Here is a 17,488-nt window from a genome sequence, read left to right on the forward strand (position 1 = left end):
TTTTGCTGATTAAAAGTTTTATTGCATTTGACTACAGCGTACTGTGATTTATCATAACTAAAAAGTGGTTCTCCAATTAAGCGCACACTCCGTTTAAGTACACGCCACAGTCAGGTCCGGAGAGCTTGCACTTAAGCGGAATTGACTGTAAATACAATATCAATCAGATTATTGCTTTACATTTTCTCATAAAGCAGTATGTTTCATCAGGCAGTGGCATACCAAGGGGGGGCAAGGGGGGCGGTCCGCCCCGGGTGCCAAGCTCTGAGGGGGTGCTCCCGGTCCGGTTCCCCCCCCACCCCTGCATCCGGTTCAGCCCCGACATCTCGAATCTGGATTCCTCCCCGCACCATTTACCTGAAGCAGCCTGTAGCAAGATCGCGATCCCAGCGATCTTTGCACTGCTTCGGCTGTTTCCTTCGCCTCGATCCCGCCCTTCTCTGATGTCAGAGGAGGGGCGGGACCGCGGCAGAGGAAACAGAGCCAAAGCAGCACAAAGATCGCTGGGATCGCGATCTTGCTGCAGGCTGCTTCAGGTAAATGGTACAGGCAAGCTGGGCGGATGAGCGGTACTTCGAGGTGGTGGGACGGCGAGTGGTCCTGCGGAGGGGGGGGTGCAGGCCTTCAGGGTGGGGCGGGCAGGCAGGCCGGACTTGGGGGAGGGGGAAGGAGACAGGCCTTCAGGGGGACAGGCCTTCAAGGAAGGGACAGGCAGGCAGGCCTTCAAGGGGGGGGACAGGTAGGCCTTCGGGGGAGGGTGCAGGCCTTCAAGGGGGGGACAGGCCCTCGAGGGGGGGTGCAGGCCTTCGAGGGGGGGTACAGGCCTTCGAGGGGGGTGCAGGCCTTCGAGGGGGGTGCAGGCCTTCGAGGGGGGGAGCAGGCCTTCAAGGGGGGTGCAGGCCTTCAAGGGGGGACAGGCCTTCGAGAGGGGGTGCAGGCCTTCAAGGGGGGATGCAGGCCTTCAAGGGGGGACAGGCCTTCAAGGGGGGGTGCAGGCCTTCGAGGGGGGTGCAGGCCTTCGAGGGGGGGACTGGCCTTCGAGGGGGGTGCAAGCCTTCGAGGGGGGTGCAGGCCTTCGAGGGGGGTGCAGGCCTTCAAGGGGGGGTGCAGGCCTTCGAGAGGGGTGCAGGCCTTCAAGAGGGGGGTGAAGATCTTCAAGGGGGGTGCAGACCTTCAAGGGGGGACAGGCCTTCGAGGGGGGGTGCAGGCCTTCGAGGGGGGGTGCAGGCCTTCAAGGGGGGGGCAGGCCTTAAAGGGGGGGGACAGGCCTTTGAGGGGGGTGCAGGCCTTCGAGGGGGGTGCAGGCCTTCAATGGGGGGACAGACCTTCGAGGGGGTGCAGGCCTTCAAGGGGAGGTGCAGGCTTTCAAGGGGGGGACAGGCCTTCAAGAGGGGGGTGCAGGCCTTCAATGGGGGGGACAGACCTTCGAAGGGGGGAGTAGGCTTTCAAGGGGAGGTGCAGGCCTTCAAGAGGGGACAGGCCTTCGAGGGGGGTGCAGGCCTTCGAGAGGGGGTGCAGGCCTTCAATGCGGGGTGCAGGCCTTCAAGGGGGGGACAGGCCTTCGAGGGGGGGACAGGCCTTCGAGGGGGGTGCAGGCCTTCGAGGGGGGGACAGGCATTCGGGGGGTGCAGGCCTTCAAGGGGTGGACAGGCCTTCGAGGGGGGTGCAGGCCTTCGAGGGGGGTGCAGGCCTTCGAGGGGGGTGCAGGCCTTCGAGGGGGGGACAGGCATTCGGGGGGTGCAGGCCTTCAAGGGGGACAGGCTTTTGAGGGGGGTGTAGGCCTTTGAGGGGGGACAGGTCTTTGAGGGGGGTGCAGGCCTTCAATGGAGGGACAGACCTTCGAGGGGGGTGCAGGCCTTCAAGGGGAGGTGCAGGTTTCAAGGGGGGGACAGGCCTTCGAAGGGGGGAGCATGCTTTCAAGGGGAGGTGCAGGCCTTCAAGGGGGGACAGGCCTTCGAGGGGGGTGCAGACCTTCAAGGGGAGGTGCAGGCTTTCAAGGGGGGTGCAGGCCTTCAAGGGGGGGGACAGACCTTCGGGGGGGCAGGCCTTAAAGGGGGGGACAGGCCTTTGAGGGTGGTGCAGGCCTTAAAGGGGGGGGACAGGCCTTTGAGGGGGGTGCAGGCCTTAAAGGGGGGGACAGGCCTTTGAGGGGGGTGCAGGCCTTAAAGGGGGGGGACAGGCCTTTGAGGGGGGTGCAGGCCTTCGAGGGGGGGGACAGGCATTCGGGGGGTGCAGGCCTTCAAGGGGTGGACAGGCTTTTGAGGGGGGTGCAGGCCTTCGAGGGGGGTGCAAGCCTTCGAGGGGGGGACATGCATTCGGGGGGGTGCAGGCCTTCAAGGGGGGGACAGGCATTCGGGGGGTGCAGGCCTTCAAGGGGTGGACAGGCTTTTGAGGGGGGTGCAGGCCTTCGAGGGGGGTGCAGGCCTTCGAGGGGGGGACAGGCATTCGGGGGGTGCAGGCCTTCAAGGGGGGGACAGGCTTTTGAGGGGGGGTGTAGGCCTTTGAGGGGGGACAGGTCTTTGAGGGGGGTGCAGGCCTTCAATGGGGGGACAGACCTTCGAGGTGGTGCAGGCCTTCAAGGGGAGGTGCAGGTTTTCAAGGAGGGGACAGGCCTTCAAGAGGGGGGTGCAGGCCTTCAATGGGGGGACAGATCTTCGAAGGGGGGAGCAGGCTTTCAAGGGGAGGTGCAGGCCTTCAAGGGGGGACAGGCCTTAGAGGGGGGTGCAGGCCTTCAAGGGGAGGTGCAGGCTTTCAAGGGGGGTGCAGGCCTTCAAGGGGGGGGACAGACCTTCGAGGGGGGGCAGGCCTTAAAGGGGGGGGGACAGGCCTTTGAGGGGGGTGCAGGCCTTTGAGGGGGGTGCAGGCCTTCGAGGGGGGTGCAGGCCTTCAATGGGGGGGTGCAGGCCTTCAATGGGGGGTGCAGGCCTTCAAGGGGGGGGTGCAGGCCTTCAAGGGGGGGACAGGCCTTCGAGGGGGGGACAGGCATTCGGGGGGGGGTGCAGGCCTTCAAGGGGTGGACAGGCTTTTGAGGGGGGTGCAGGCCTTCGAGGGGGGTGCAGGCCTTCAAGGGGGGGACAGGCTTTTGAGGGGGGTGCAGGTCTTTGAGGGGGGACAGGTCTTTGAGGGGGGTGCAGGCCTTCAATGGGGGGACAGACCTTCGAGGGGGGTGCAGGCCTTCAAGGGGAGGTGCAGGCTTTCAAGGGGAGGTGCAGGCTTTCAAGGGGGGGACAGGCCTTCAAGAGGGGGGTGCAGGCCTTCAATGGGGGGACAGACCTTCGAAGGGGGGAGTAGGCTTTCAAGGGGAGGTGCAGGCCTTCAAGGGGGACAGGCCTTTGAGGGGGGTGCAGGCCTTCGAGGGGGGGTGCAGGCCTTCAATGGGGGGTGCCGGCCTTCAAGGGAGGGGGACAGGCCTTTGAGGGGGGTGCAGGCCTTCGAGGGGGAGACAGGCATTCGGGGGGTGCAGGCCTTCAAGGGGGGGACAGGCTTTTGAGGGGGGGTGTAGGCCTTTGAGGGGGGACAGGTCTTTGAGGGGGGTGCAGGCCTTCAATGGGGGGACAGACCTTCGAGGTGGTGCAGGCCTTCAAGGGGAGGTGCAGGTTTTCAAGGAGGGGACAGGCCTTCAAGAGGGGGGTGCAGGCCTTCAATGGGGGGACAGATCTTCGAAGGGGGGAGCAGGCTTTCAAGGGGAGGTGCAGGCCTTCAAGGGGGGACAGGCCTTAGAGGGGGGTGCAGGCCTTCAAGGGGAGGTGCAGGCTTTCAAGGGGAGGTGCAGGCTTTCAAGGGGGGTGCAGGCCTTCAAGGGGGGGGACAGACCTTCGAGGGGGGGGCAGGCCTTAAAGGGGGGGGGACAGGCCTTTGAGGGGGGTGCAGGCCTTTGAGGGGGGTGCAGGCCTTTGAGGGGGGTGCAGGCCTTCGAGAGGGTGTGCAGGCCTTCGAGAGGGGGTGCAGGCCTTCAATGGGGGGTGCAGGCCTTCAATGGGGGGGTGCAGGCCTTCAAGGGGGGGACAGGCTTTTGAGGGGGGTGCAGGCCTTCAAGGGGTGGACAGGCTTTTGAGGGGGGTGCAGGCCTTCGAGGGGGGTGCAGGCCTTCAAGGGGGGGACAGGCTTTTGAGGGGGGTGCAGGTCTTTGAGGGGGGACAGGTCTTTGAGGGGGGTGCAGGCCTTCAATAGGGGGACAGACCTTCGAGGGGGGTGCAGGCCTTCGAGGGGGGGACAGGCATTCGGGGGGTGCAGGCCTTCAAGGGGGGGACAGGCTTTTGAGGGGGGGTGTAGGCCTTTGAGGGGGGACAGGTCTTTGAGGGGGGTGCAGGCCTTCAATGGGGGGACAGACCTTCGAGGTGGTGCAGGCCTTCAAGGGGAGGTGCAGGTTTTCAAGGAGGGGACAGGCCTTCAAGAGGGGGGTGCAGGCCTTCAATGGGGGGACAGATCTTCGAAGGGGGGAGCAGGCTTTCAAGGGGAGGTGCAGGCCTTCAAGGGGGGACAGGCCTTAGAGGGGGGTGCAGGCCTTCAAGGGGAGGTGCAGGCTTTCAAGGGGGGTGCAGGCCTTCAAGGGGGGGGACAGACCTTCGAGGGGGGGCAGGCCTTAAAGGGGGGGGGACAGGCCTTTGAGGGGGGTGCAGGCCTTTGAGGGGGGTGCAGGCCTTTGAGGGGGGTGCAGGCCTTTGAGGGGGGTGCAGGCCTTCGAGGGGGGTGCAGGCCTTCAATGGGGGGGTGCAGGCCTTCAATGGGGGGTGCAGGCCTTCAAGGGGGGGGTGCAGGCCTTCAAGGGGGGGGACAGGCCTTCGAGGGGGGGGACAGGCATTCGGGGGGGGGTGCAGGCCTTCAAGGGGTGGACAGGCTTTTGAGGGGGGTGCAGGCCTTCGAGGGGGGTGCAGGCCTTCAAGGGGGGGACAGGCTTTTGAGGGGGGTGCAGGTCTTTGAGGGGGGACAGGTCTTTGAGGGGGGTGCAGGCCTTCAATGGGGGGACAGACCTTCGAGGGAGGTGCAGGCCTTCAAGGGGAGGTGCAGGCTTTCAAGGGGAGGTGCAGGCTTTCAAGGGGGGACAGGCCTTCAAGAGGGGGGTGCAGGCCTTCAATGGGGGGACAGACCTTCGAAGGGGGGAGTAGGCTTTCAAGGGGAGGTGCAGGCCTTCAAGGGGGACAGGCCTTTGAGGGGGGTGCAGGCCTTCGAGAGGGGGTGCAGGCCTTCAATGGGGGGTGCCGGCCTTCAAGGGAGGGGGACAGGCCTTTGAGGGGGGTGCAGGCCTTCGAGGGGGAGACAGGCATTCGGGGGGTGCAGGCCTTCAAGGCGGGGACAGGCTTTTGAGGGGGGGTGTAGGCCTTTGAGGGGGGACAGGTCTTTGAGGGGGGTGCAGGCCTTCAATGGGGGGACAGACCTTCGAGGTGGTGCAGGCCTTCAAGGGGAGGTGCAGGTTTTCAAGGAGGGGACAGGCCTTCAAGAGGGGGGTGCAGGCCTTCAATGGGGGGACAGATCTTCGAAGGGGGGAGCAGGCTTTCAAGGGGAGGTGCAGGCCTTCAAGGGGGGACAGGCCTTAGAGGGGGGTGCAGGCCTTCAAGGGGAGGTGCAGGCTTTCAAGGGGAGGTGCAGGCTTTCAAGGGGGGTGCAGGCCTTCAAGGGGGGGGACAGACCTTCGAGGGGGGGGCAGGCCTTAAAGGGGGGGGGACAGGCCTTTGAGGGGGGGTGCAGGCCTTTGAGGGGGGTGCAGGCCTTTGAGGGGGGTGCAGGCCTTCGAGAGGGTGTGCAGGCCTTCGAGAGGGGGTGCAGGCCTTCAATGGGGGGTGCAGGCCTTCAATGGGGGGGTGCAGGCCTTCAAGGGGGGGACAGGCATTCGGGGGGGGGTGCAGGCCTTCAAGGGGTGGACAGGCTTTTGAGGGGGGTGCAGGCCTTCAAGGGGTGGACAGGCTTTTGAGGGGGGTGCAGGCCTTCGAGGGGGGTGCAGGCCTTCAAGGGGGGGACAGGCTTTTGAGGGGGGTGCAGGTCTTTGAGGGGGGACAGGTCTTTGAGGGGGGTGCAGGCCTTCAATAGGGGGACAGACCTTCGAGGGGGGTGCAGGCCTTCAAGGGGAGGTGCAGGCTTTCAAGGGGGGGACAGGCCTTCAAGAGGGGGGTGCAGGCCTTCAATGGGGGGACAGACCTTCGAAGGGGGGAGCAGGCTTTCAAGGGGAGGTGCAGGCCTTCAAGGGGGACAAGCCTTCGAGGGAGGTGCAGGCCTTCGAGAGGGGGTGCAGGCCTTCAATGGGGGGTGCAGGCCTTCAAGGGAGGGGGACAGGCCTTTGAGGGGGGTGCAGGCCTTCGAGGGGGAGACAGGCATTCAGGGTGGTGCAGGCCTTCAAGGGGGGACAGGCCTTTGAGGGGGGTGCAGGCCTTCGAGAGGGGGGTGCAAGCCTTCGAGGGGGGTGCAGGCCTTCAATGGGGGGGACAGACCTTCGAGGGGGGTGCAGGCCTTCAAGGGGAGGTGCAGGCTTTCAAGGGGGGGACAGGCCTTCAAGAGGGGGGTGCAGGCCTTCAAGGGCGGGACAGACATTCGGGGGGGTGCATGATTTAAAGGGGGGAGAGGCCTTCAGGGGTGGGATGTAGACCTTTAAGGGGGGGACAGGTATTTAGGGGAGGGGGCCCTGGTGCAGAAGTACACGGAGGGGAAGGGGGAGTGGTTCAAAGAGACGTGCATATGCCGGACTTTGTGTGGAAAGAAATAATGGGTATGAAAATAGAGGAGAGGGAAAGAGATGATGGACCATGGGTTTTAGGGAGGGTAGGAACAGAAAGGGAGAGAAGTTGAACACAAGGGATGTTGTGGAGGGGGGGAATAGAGATACTGGTTAGGAGGGTAGTTGGGAAAAGAAAGAGAGAGATGGTGGACCCTGGGGTGGTGGGGAAGGAGGGAGAGATGCTGGATGAAAGGGTAGTTAAGAAAAGGTGGATCTGTGGAGGGAGACGAAAAAAGGAAAGATGCCAGACATCCGGGGGAGGGAAGGGAAACGGGGAGGACAGAGATGACAGATGGATGGTTAGCATGCAGAAAGAAGGAAGAAGGAGACCCTGGCAAGCAAGTTATCAGAAGACAACCAGAGCCTTGGACCAACAAGATTTGAAAAATAACCAGACAACAAAAGGTAGAAAAACTAATTTTATTTTCTGTTTTGTGATTACAATATGTCAGATTTGAAATGTGTATCCTGCCAGAGCTGATGTTAGACTGCAAACGTGAGCTAGGATTTAACAGAGAGAGGAAAAGTCCTTTTTGTTTCTTTATTTTATTTACACCACAGCACCAGTGTGGTTAGGAGAAGCCAAAGGGGGGTGAAAAAGCTATAAAATAAACCTACCAGGATGTTTAAAAAAAACACCCATTTGGGCATTAAAATCGAATCGATAAACCAATTCAATAGGCTGAATCGAAAATTTTTTTCCTGAATCTGGCAGCACTAGTTTGTGAGACTGTCGTAGACTTTAGGACCTGGGATTGGGGAGAGATGGCATCCTCAGTACTTTATAATGCAAGTGAAACAAGGATTTGGTCAGACTTTTGAAGGGTCTGCAGAAGAAAAATATTGTATAGGCCGGGGACATGAGACAGCAGGAAATGGGAATTTTTATTCCTTCTATTTTTGTGAATGGAAAGGCTGAGGATGTCAGAGTTCAGTTAAAATATGTGCTTTATAAGAAAATATAATAATTTATAAGCATTGCTGGCCTACCCGGTGAGGTGTTCCTAGTGGTGGAGGCAGCGTGTCAATGTGTTGAGAGGAAGAGGTGGTCTGGGAAATTCTGCTGAGGAAACTCCAGGCCCATTTCCACCCCCTAGTTAGTCCACTCCACTCAACTGGTTCACACACTGAGTGGGTCTTTGGGTGTTGTGCCTGGGTAGTTGTTTTGGGATCTCTTCCAGTAGTTTGTCAGTATCTCCTTGTGGTTGAAGGAAGGAAACTTTGTTAACCTTAGCATTGACCTTCAGAATATGTTTGTAACAGTGCTGCTTGTGTGGCATTAGGCTATGTAGTGATTGAAAGAAAAAAACAGACCTTTGCACATTTTTGCACTATATGGTGGGTTTATGAGGAGATTCACATTTCCTGCACAGCTAAGTCCGTGTGAAGTTACCTTGTGCTGTATTTGACATCTAGCAAGGTCTCTGTTTGGAAGGAAAGATCTAAACTTAAAAATGAAGTGGCCAGAAGTTATGGTAAAAGCAGATAGTGTAGCTGGTTTTAAGAAAGATTTGAACAAATTCCTGGAGGAAAAGTCCATAGTCTGTTATTAAGACAAGGGGGAAGTGTCTGCTTGCTCTAGATCGGTAGCATGGAATGTTGCTATTCTTTGGATTTTGACCAGGTATTAGTGACCTGGATTGGCTACCATGAGAATGGGCTACTGGGCATGATGGACCATTGGTCTGACCCAGTTAGGCTATTCTTATGTTATGTTCTCATTTGTAGGGGCCTTTGTTTTCACTTCTTATTTTAATGTATTTTTTTTCTGGGAACTTATCAGTGTTTTTTTTATAATAGAAACAAAAATGGAAGATAATTAATGTGTGTGGAATTGGGGGTAACTAATTTCTTCAGCTAAATAATTCAATCCACCTCAACCAGACATAGGAGAACTCACGTATCATTCACACACCCTCCAACCAAAAACGTCAAAAGAAAGAAACTGTTCAACAACCTCCTAGTCATTCGAGCTGCAACACTCGACCCCCAACTCTACAACCTATTGACCTTGACCACAGACTACAAAACCTTCAAAAAAGAAATAAAAACCCTTCTATTCAAAAAACACATAAAACCGAATTAACACAATCAGAACTGTCCCAAGCATCACCTGCAACTACTCCATATGTACTTCTAATGTCATGACAATTCAGACATAATTTATGTTATGTTATGTTTGGAATAATGGTTACTGTCTTAGATTTTAGGACCTGGGATTGGGGAGAGATGGCATCCTCAGTACTTTATAATGCAAGTGAAACGAGGATTTGGTCAGACTTTTGAAGGGTCTGCAGAAGAAAAATATTGTAGGCCGGGGACATGAGACAGCAGGCAATGGGAACTTTTCTTCCTTTTATTTTTGTGAATGGCAAGGCTGAGGATGTCAGAGAGTTCAGTTAAAATATGTGCTTTATAAGAAAATATAATAATGTGTTTTATAAAGTTTATAAGCATTGCTGGCCTACCCGGTGAGATGTTCCTAATGGAGGTGGTGGTGGCAGCGTGTCAATGTGTTGAGAGGAAGAGGTGGTCTGGGAAATTCTGCTGAGCAAACTTCGGGCCCATTTCCACCCCCTAATTAGTCCACTCCACTCAACTGGTTCACACACTGAGTGGGTCTTTGGGTGTTGTTCCTGGGTAGTTGTTTTGGGATCTCTTCCTGTGGTTTGTCAGTATCTCCTTCTGATCCAAGGAAGGAAACTTTGTTAACCTTAGCATTGACCTTCAGAATATGTTTGTAACAGCGCTGCTTGTAATGTAATGTAATATATGAGGTTCAATAAAAAAAAATTTTCACTGCCTGTTTCTATTCTGACCATTTATTCCGTTTCATGGTCATTAAAAACAATATTTTTTTACATGGGGGGGTGTCAAAAAATAATGGGCCCCGGGTGCCACATACCCTAGGTACGCCACTGTCATCAGGTGTTCTCAGTTTTATTAGTTGCATTTCCCACTGAGGTTTCTGAAGAGCCATGTTTTCAGACGTTTTCTAAACATGGTATATTCATTAATAGTTTGGGTCTCTTTAGGAAGGGAATTGCAGTGAATATTCTTATAGTGTATAACTTTTAATGATGGAAATGATAGAGTTAAGCAGTCGGAGTTACAATGTTGAGCAGATCTTCTCTGTCTGTCTATCTATCTGTCTGTAAAATGGACATCAATTTATTGTGTATTATAACATTTGTAATATGTTGTAGATTAAATGGTCTTTATAACTGTCATTATAATAATGAATAGATAACCACTTTCGCTTCCTCGTCCAGAAGTCCGTTCTTCATTGGATTCAAGCGTGCTTTACTTGGACTTGGTGCCAGATTAAGGCACAGGCAAACTAAGACCAAAAAATTTAAATGGGTAGCTTGTTAGATATTCTGAGGGCTAATTGTCTAGATTGCTAATTGTCTAGAATTGCTAATTGTCTTGATTCAAGTGTCTGAGTATTTTTCAGTCTATCTCTATATACTCTCCAATCCTCCCCTCCCCCTTTCAATATACTAGGATAGGGCCACTCAAATCCAGTTCTTGATTTCCACAGGCATGTCAGGTTTTCAGGATATCCACATTGGATTTGCATACCAGATCTTGTTTTACCTTTCTAAAACTGTTTCTCAGCTTTATTGATGGTTTTTCTTCTTTTGTTTGCAGGGTGATGTTGGACCCCAGGGATTTCCTGGAACACCTGGTGATGTTGGCCCAAAGGGAGAAAAGGTAGGGTGTATGAACTTTTTTACTCTTAAGATGTTACTTCCTGGTTAATTTTCTTGATTTGAATTGTTAGATTAGTTTAAGATTAACTTGAAAAGCTAGTTCAGATAAGGTCTCGTAATTTTACTACCTAAGGAATACATAAATTTTGGCCTTAGAGAGCAGTTTTATAGAATGTTGACTGTTTACAGTTACCCCAGTATTTTACAAAATACTCTGCTGAAAATTACTGAAAAACCTTTTGTAAAATACTGTGGGTATAAAGACTCTAGCAAATATATATATATTTTAAAATATTGTCTACTTTAAAATCATAAGTGTTTGAGGCTTGTGCAGATGGACATAGCTTGCAGGGATGGAGCAGGGACAGGATTGGGATAGAGATAGATCCTGCGAGGACGGGGACAAAGTTGCCCCCGTTTCATTCTCAAGGGGGGAGACCCATAAAATAGCTCTCTTTGCAGACTATTTATTATTCCAGTGCAATAGGTGAGACATTCTAGACCCCATAGGGTTATTTCCTTTTACTTACATGGGCTGCAGAAGAGATCCATTACAGAGTTTTCACCCCGCCTCTAGTATACTTCACAGGCTAGCTTAGCTCCTCCCATTAGTATTTCTCTTCTGCATGTGGCTGCAGTTGTGGATATTCTGCTCTCCCAGATTTATTATTTTTATTTTGTCATAGTTTTGTCCCCTTTTGCGGTTCTTTCGCATTTGAATTAAATTTGGAGCATTGCCTGCTTGAGAATTCACAGACTTCAGTCTGTAACTGACAGGCTGATCCCTTCGGGATACCTGTTAGCCAGGCTGCTAGTCTTCCTTGGAGTTCAGGGTTGTCCCTGACATGGTCTCACTCCCTGTTAAGCGGGAGGGGGAGGTGTCAAGCGCAGACTGTCCAGCAAGCTTAGGGGGCTCAGCGGTGTTTCACAGTGTGCAGACTGCATTATCCCAGGACAAGCAGGCAGGTATTCTCACTAATGGGTGACGTGATCCAACGGAGCCCCGATGCGGACGTCTCACAAACAGTCTTGCTTGAAGAAAACTCAAAGTTTCGAGTCGCCCGCACCGCGCATGCGCGAGTGCCTTCCCGCCCAGACCAAGGCGCGTCTCCTCAGTTCTTACTTTTCCGCGGAGCCGAGAAGTCCGTCTTCGACTCTCTGCGCAAAGTTTTCTTCACTTGTGCCTTTCTAAGTACGTGGTTTTGGTTTTATTTGATCTTAATCGCTGATTTTCGTCGTGTTTTATTTAAAAAAAATAAATAAATAAATTTCTTCGTTCCATTCGACTGAGCAGGCCACGTGGCCGCAGCCCCGCAGCTTCGATCTTGTGGCGGAGCTTTTTCGGCCTATGTCCCGGCCTATCACCGGTTTTAAAAAGTGTGACAAGTGCCAGAGCGCGATTTCGCTAACGGACCCTCATCGACGCTGTGTTTGGTGTCTCGGGCCTGAACATCTCCCGAAATCGTGCTGGCCTTGCTCCACACTCACCGCATGTGCTTTCAAGCGTCGTTGCGTTTTGTGGGAATCGCTGTTCATGGAGTCCTCGACGGAGCCATCGACCATGAAGAGACCTTCACCTTCGACATCATCCGCAACTCCACAGCCTACCACCTCTGCGGCGCCGAGTCTCATCAAGCCCGCCTCGTTCATCCCGGCTCAGACTCCGACGCCTGCTTCGATGCCTTCCTCAACCTCCTCAGGTCAGGTAGCTCAGCAGGCCATTCCCCCAGTAGTGTTGAAAGTGCCCAAGGCCTCGAAGTCCAAGCACTCACACACTGCTCCGAGGGAGCGTGAGGCACGCGCAGGTGGTCCCATTTCAGATGCGGATCCATCCTTGCCGGCCTCGTTCCAGACCATGCTACAGAAGCAATTCATCGAGCTCTTTACCACGATGGGGCCTCAGCTTCTTTCCCAAATCCAGCCTTGGCACGTGGAGGCCTCCCACGAGGTCGAGCCCCCTCCAGTGCCTCAGCGGGGAAAACACTCTCAACAGGGAGCAGAGTCTCTGGGAGTGTCTGGTCTGGCAACAATGCATGCATCACAAGGAGCAGAGTCTTTGCCCATGCCTCCATTGGAACCGATGCACTCGATGCAAGGAGTAGAGTCTTTGCGAGTACCTCCATTGGAACCGATCACCCCGACGGGGTTCGAGCCTTTACGGCAACCACCCCTGCTTCGATCAACCGTTTCCAGCCCCATCCACTACCTGGGGGCCTCAGCGAAGACCTACTCGCCTCGTCATCGAGGCCGACCTCTCGACATAGTCCGCATCACCGATCGAGGCACTCCTCGAGGCACTCGTCCAGGCAGGCCTCGCCTCATCGGAAGCAAGCATACAGGGAGTATTCACCACCGACCACTACTCCTCCACCGATGCCGGAGCTCGAGGACACAATGGGATCTCTCTCACCGTCTCGATCCCTGTCCCCAATGGATCCGGAGGCCTCGACCTCTTCGAGCCCGTCTTGAGGCCCTGCAACGGCCGACCAACTGTCCTTCTCCTCGTTCCTTCAACAGATGGCTGATGACATGGACATCCCCCTGGATATGGGGTCCAAATTCTCGAAAGAATACCTGGAGACTATGCGCCTCCCTCAACCACCAGCAGAGTCCCTAAAGCTTCCCTTACACAAGCTACTGGACCAGACCTTTGTACGGTGCCTCGAGACACCTTATTCGATCCCCGCGATGCCGGGTAAGTTGGACACCAGATACCGCACTGTTCATCGTAAGGGGTTTGACGGCTCTCAGCTCTCCCACCAATCCCTGCTAGTGGAGTCCTCACTGAAGCGGTCCCATCCCTCCCAGGTCTATGCCTCCGTCCCACCTGGTAGAGAGGGAAAGACCATGGACCGGTTCGGCAGGAGAGTTTACCAGAACTCCATGATGGCCTCGAGAGTCCTGAATTACAACTTCCACTTCACAACATATTTGGAGTTCCTTTTGTCCGTACTCCAGAAGTTCATGCCCTACGTGGATCCTAGGGCACAATTCGAGTACCAGGAGGCGCTGGCTTCGTTATCCCAGCTCCGGGTGCAGCTTATGCAGTCCTCCTATGATGCCTTCAAGCTCACGGCTCGTGCCGCAGCATGTTCAGTGGCTATGCGCCGGCTGGCGTGGCTGAGGACTATCAACATGGACCCCATCCTCCAGGACATGCTGGCCAATGTTCCATGCGCAGACACCGATCTCTTTGATGAGTCTATCGAGGCAGTAACCAAGAAGCTCTCGGACCATGAGAAGGCATTCCAATCCATCCTGCGTCCGAAGCCCAGGCCTGCTCCTCCTCGTCAATCACGCCCGCCGCTGATCTACCAGCGGCGTTACTCCCGAAACAGACTCCCCTAATCCGGCAGCCTGTGAAGAGGCAGCACCCGCAGAAACATCAGCAAAAGCCTCAACCATTTGCTGTTCCTAAGGTTTCTCAGCCCTTTTGACTGTCTCAAAGAGAGCATAACCTCTGTCGTTCTACCTTTTTCAGCAACTCCACCTATCGGAGGTCGCCTCCACCATTTTTTCTATCGATGGACGACTATCACCACCGACCTCTGGGTCTTCTCCATCGTCAAGGAGGGATACTCCCTTCAATTCCACCAGGTTCCTCCGGAACATCCTCCAAGAGAGTATCCTTCCAACTTGACGCAGACCACCCTTCTTCTTCAGGAAACCCAGGCCTTGCTGCAGCTCAGAGCTGTCGAACTGGTCCCTCGGGACCAACAGAACAAGGGGTTTTACTCCCGTTACTTCCTTGTTCCGAAGAAGACTGGCGATCTGCGACCCATTTTGGACCTCAGGGTGCTCAACAAGTTTCTGGTCAAAGAAAAGTTTCGCATGTTGACCTTGGCATCCCTGTATCCCCTCATTGAGCAGAACGACTGGTTATGCTCTCTGGATCTGAAGGAGGCCTACACTCACATCCCCATTCATCCAGCCTTACGCCAATTCCTCAGATTCCGGCTTGGACATCTTCATCTTCAATACCGAGTGCTTCCCTTCGGCCTGGCCTCATCCCCCAGAGTCTTCACCAAGTGCCTGGTAGTGGTAGCCGCAGCACTCAGGAACCACGGCCTCCAGGTGTTTCCTTACCTGGACGACTGGCTTATCAAGGATTCCACGTCTCAGGGAGCCGCCCTCGCTACCCAGAAGACAATTTGGTTATTACAACATCTGGGATTCGAGATAAACTTCCCAAAATCCCACTTACAGCACTCCCAGACTCTCCCCTTCATCGGGGCGATCCTGGATACTACCCAACTCCGAGCGTTCCTCCCTCCCCCACGCATGGAGACTCTTCTTCATCTCTGCCATTCAGTGTCCTCTTGCCATTCCATCTCGGCGAGACAGATGATGATCCTGCTAGGCCACATGGCCTCTACAGTACATGTGACTCCGTTTGCCAGACTTCACCTCAGGATGCCTCAGTGGACCTTGGCGTCTCAGTGGTCCCAGATGTCCGACCCTCTGACTCAACACATCCAGGTCACTCCTGCCTGCAACAATTTCTTCGCTGGTGGATGCTATCCTCCAATCTCTCCAGAGGCTTGTTGTTCCAAACCCCCCGCCATCAGAAAGTCCTCACGACCGACTCGTTGACTTATGCTTGGGAGGCTCATCTGGACGGCCTCCGCACCCAGGGTCACTGGACCAGCACGGACCGCCAGTGCCACATCAATCTCCTAGAACTCAGGGCGATCTTCAACGCTCTCCAGACCTTTCAACATCTCCTTCGCGACCAGGTTGTCCTCATTCGCACAAACAACCAGGTAGCCATGTACTATGTGAACAAGCAGGGAGGCATGGGATCGGCCTCCCTCTGCCAGAAAGCTCTGAAAGTGTGGGATTGGTTCCTCAGAGCAGTCTACATTCAGGGGGCGGACAATGCCTTAGCAGACAGCTTGAGCCGTCTTCTACAACCTCACGAGTGGATCCTCAACTCCACGCCCCTTCATCACATCTTCTCCCTGTGGGGAATGCCTCAGATAGACCTCTTTGCAGCCCCCCACAACTTCAAACTGCCTCACTTCTGCTCCAGGATCTACACCCCTCAGCGCCTCGAGGCAGATGCATTCCTCCTGGACTGGACAAATCGCTTTCTATATGCGTTTCCTCCATTTCCTCTCATTCAAAAGACTCTGGTCAAGCTGAAGTCAGACCATGCCACCATGATCCTGATTGCCCCACAGTGGCCCAGACAACCTTGGTACTCCCTTCTGCTTCAACTCAGCAGCAGGGAGCCATGGCCTCTACCAGTTTTCCATCTCTGCTTACACAGCATCAGGGATCTCTACTTCACCCCAACCTGCAGTCTCTACACCTGACAGCTTGGTTCCTCTCAACGAAACCCCTCTACAGTGTTCCCAACCTGTGAGGGATGTCTTGGAAGCTTCAAGGAAGCCTGCTACCAGACAATGCTACCACCAAAAATGGAATAGATTCTCTGTTTGGTGTATTTCTCAGCGCCAGGAGCCTCAACATTCCTCCTTGCTTTCAGTTTTGGACTACCTTTTGCACCTGTCTCAGTCTGGCCTCAAATCTTCCTCCATACGAGTCCACCTCAGTGCAATTGCTGCTTTCCATCAGCCTCTTCAAGGGAAACCTCTCTCTGCTCATCCTGTGGTTTCCAGATTCATGAAAGGACTTTTCCATGTCAATCCTCCCCTCAAACCGCCTCCAGTGGTTTGGGACCTCAATGTTGTTCTCTCACAGCTTATGAAACCTCCATTTGAACCTCTTCACAAGGCTCACCTGAAGTATCTCACTTGGAAAGTTGTGTTTCTCATCGGCCTCACTTCTGCTCGACGAGTCAGTGAGCTCCAAGCCTTGGTCGTGGACCCACCTTTTACAGTCTTCCATCATGACAAGGTGGTTCTCCGCACCCATCCGAAATTTCTCCCGAAAGTTGTCTCGGAATTTCATCTTAACCAATCCATCATTCTGCCAGTGTTCTTTCCAAAGCCACACTCTCACTCTGGAGAATCTGCTCTTCATACTCTGGACTGTAAGCGTGCTTTGGCTTTCTACCTAGAACGTACCAAGCCTCACAGAACTGCTCCTCAACTTTTCATCTCCTTCGATCCGAACAAGTTGGGATGCCCCGTTTCCAAGCGTACCATCTCCAACTGGATGGCGGCTTGCATCTCATTCTGCTATGCCCAGGCTGGATTGCCCCTTGACAGAAAAATCACAGCCCATAAGGTCAGAGCTATGGCAGCTTCTGTAGCTTTCCTCAGATTGACACCGATTGAGGAGATTTGTAAAGCTGCCACTTGGTCCTCGGTTCATACTTTCACTTCTCACTATTGCCTGGATACTTTCTCCAGACGGGATGGACAGTTTGGCCAAACAGTATTACAAAATTTATTCTCCTAAGTTGCCAACTCTCCCACCATCCCACTATGGTTATCTTGGAGGTCACCCATTAGTGAGAATACCTGCCTGCTTGTTCTCGGATAAAGCAATGTTACTTACCGTAACAGTTGTTATCCAGGGACAGCAGGCAGCTATTCTCACGTCCCACCCACCTCCCCTGGGTTGGCTTCTCTGCTAGCTATCTGAACTGAGAAGACACGCCCAGGTCTGGGCGGGAAGGCACTCGCGCATGTGCGGTGCGGGCGACTCGAAACTTTGAGTTTTCTTCAAGCAAGACTGCTTGTGAGACGTCCGAATCAGGGCTCCGTTGGATCACATCACCCATTAGTGAGAATAGCTGCCTGCTGTTCCTGGATAACAACTGTTACGGTAAGTAACATTGTTTTTTTGTGCCTCCACCTGTCTTTGTGTGCAGTCGATGGTCCCCAGGGGTAGAGGCACAGTCAGACAGTGATGTCTGACCAACAGCCCAAAGATCAGCTTGAGGACAGCTTTTCCAGCACTGTGGCAGTGAATTCTGACTATGGCTCTTCTGGGGCTAGAAAGCAGGAGCAGCTTCTGTGTCCAGTGCTGTGAGTAAGAGTAGCTGACAGGCTCCAACAACGATTTTCAAACTTTAATTTCAAAGGGTTTTCTTGAGTTTCTAGTGATCCTTTGTGTTCTTCCACCTGAAAACTCCAAAAATTGCATTTTTTTA

General features: G+C 54.2%; 1 protein-coding gene across 1 annotated transcript in view; it reads left to right on the plus strand.

Moving 5' to 3' along the window:
* The window catches only part of COL18A1 (collagen type XVIII alpha 1 chain), a 585,697-nt gene that overhangs the window by 276,850 nt on the left and 291,359 nt on the right, over positions 1–17,488 (plus strand). The window contains exon 10 of the mRNA XM_033945055.1: positions 10,361–10,423. Coding sequence (XP_033800946.1) covers positions 10,361–10,423 — 63 coding nt within the window. The remainder of the gene's footprint in view (positions 1–10,360; positions 10,424–17,488) is intronic.

This window comes from Geotrypetes seraphini, chromosome 5 (genome assembly GCF_902459505.1).
Source record: "Geotrypetes seraphini chromosome 5, aGeoSer1.1, whole genome shotgun sequence".
Lineage (NCBI taxonomy): Eukaryota > Metazoa > Chordata > Amphibia > Gymnophiona > Dermophiidae > Geotrypetes > Geotrypetes seraphini.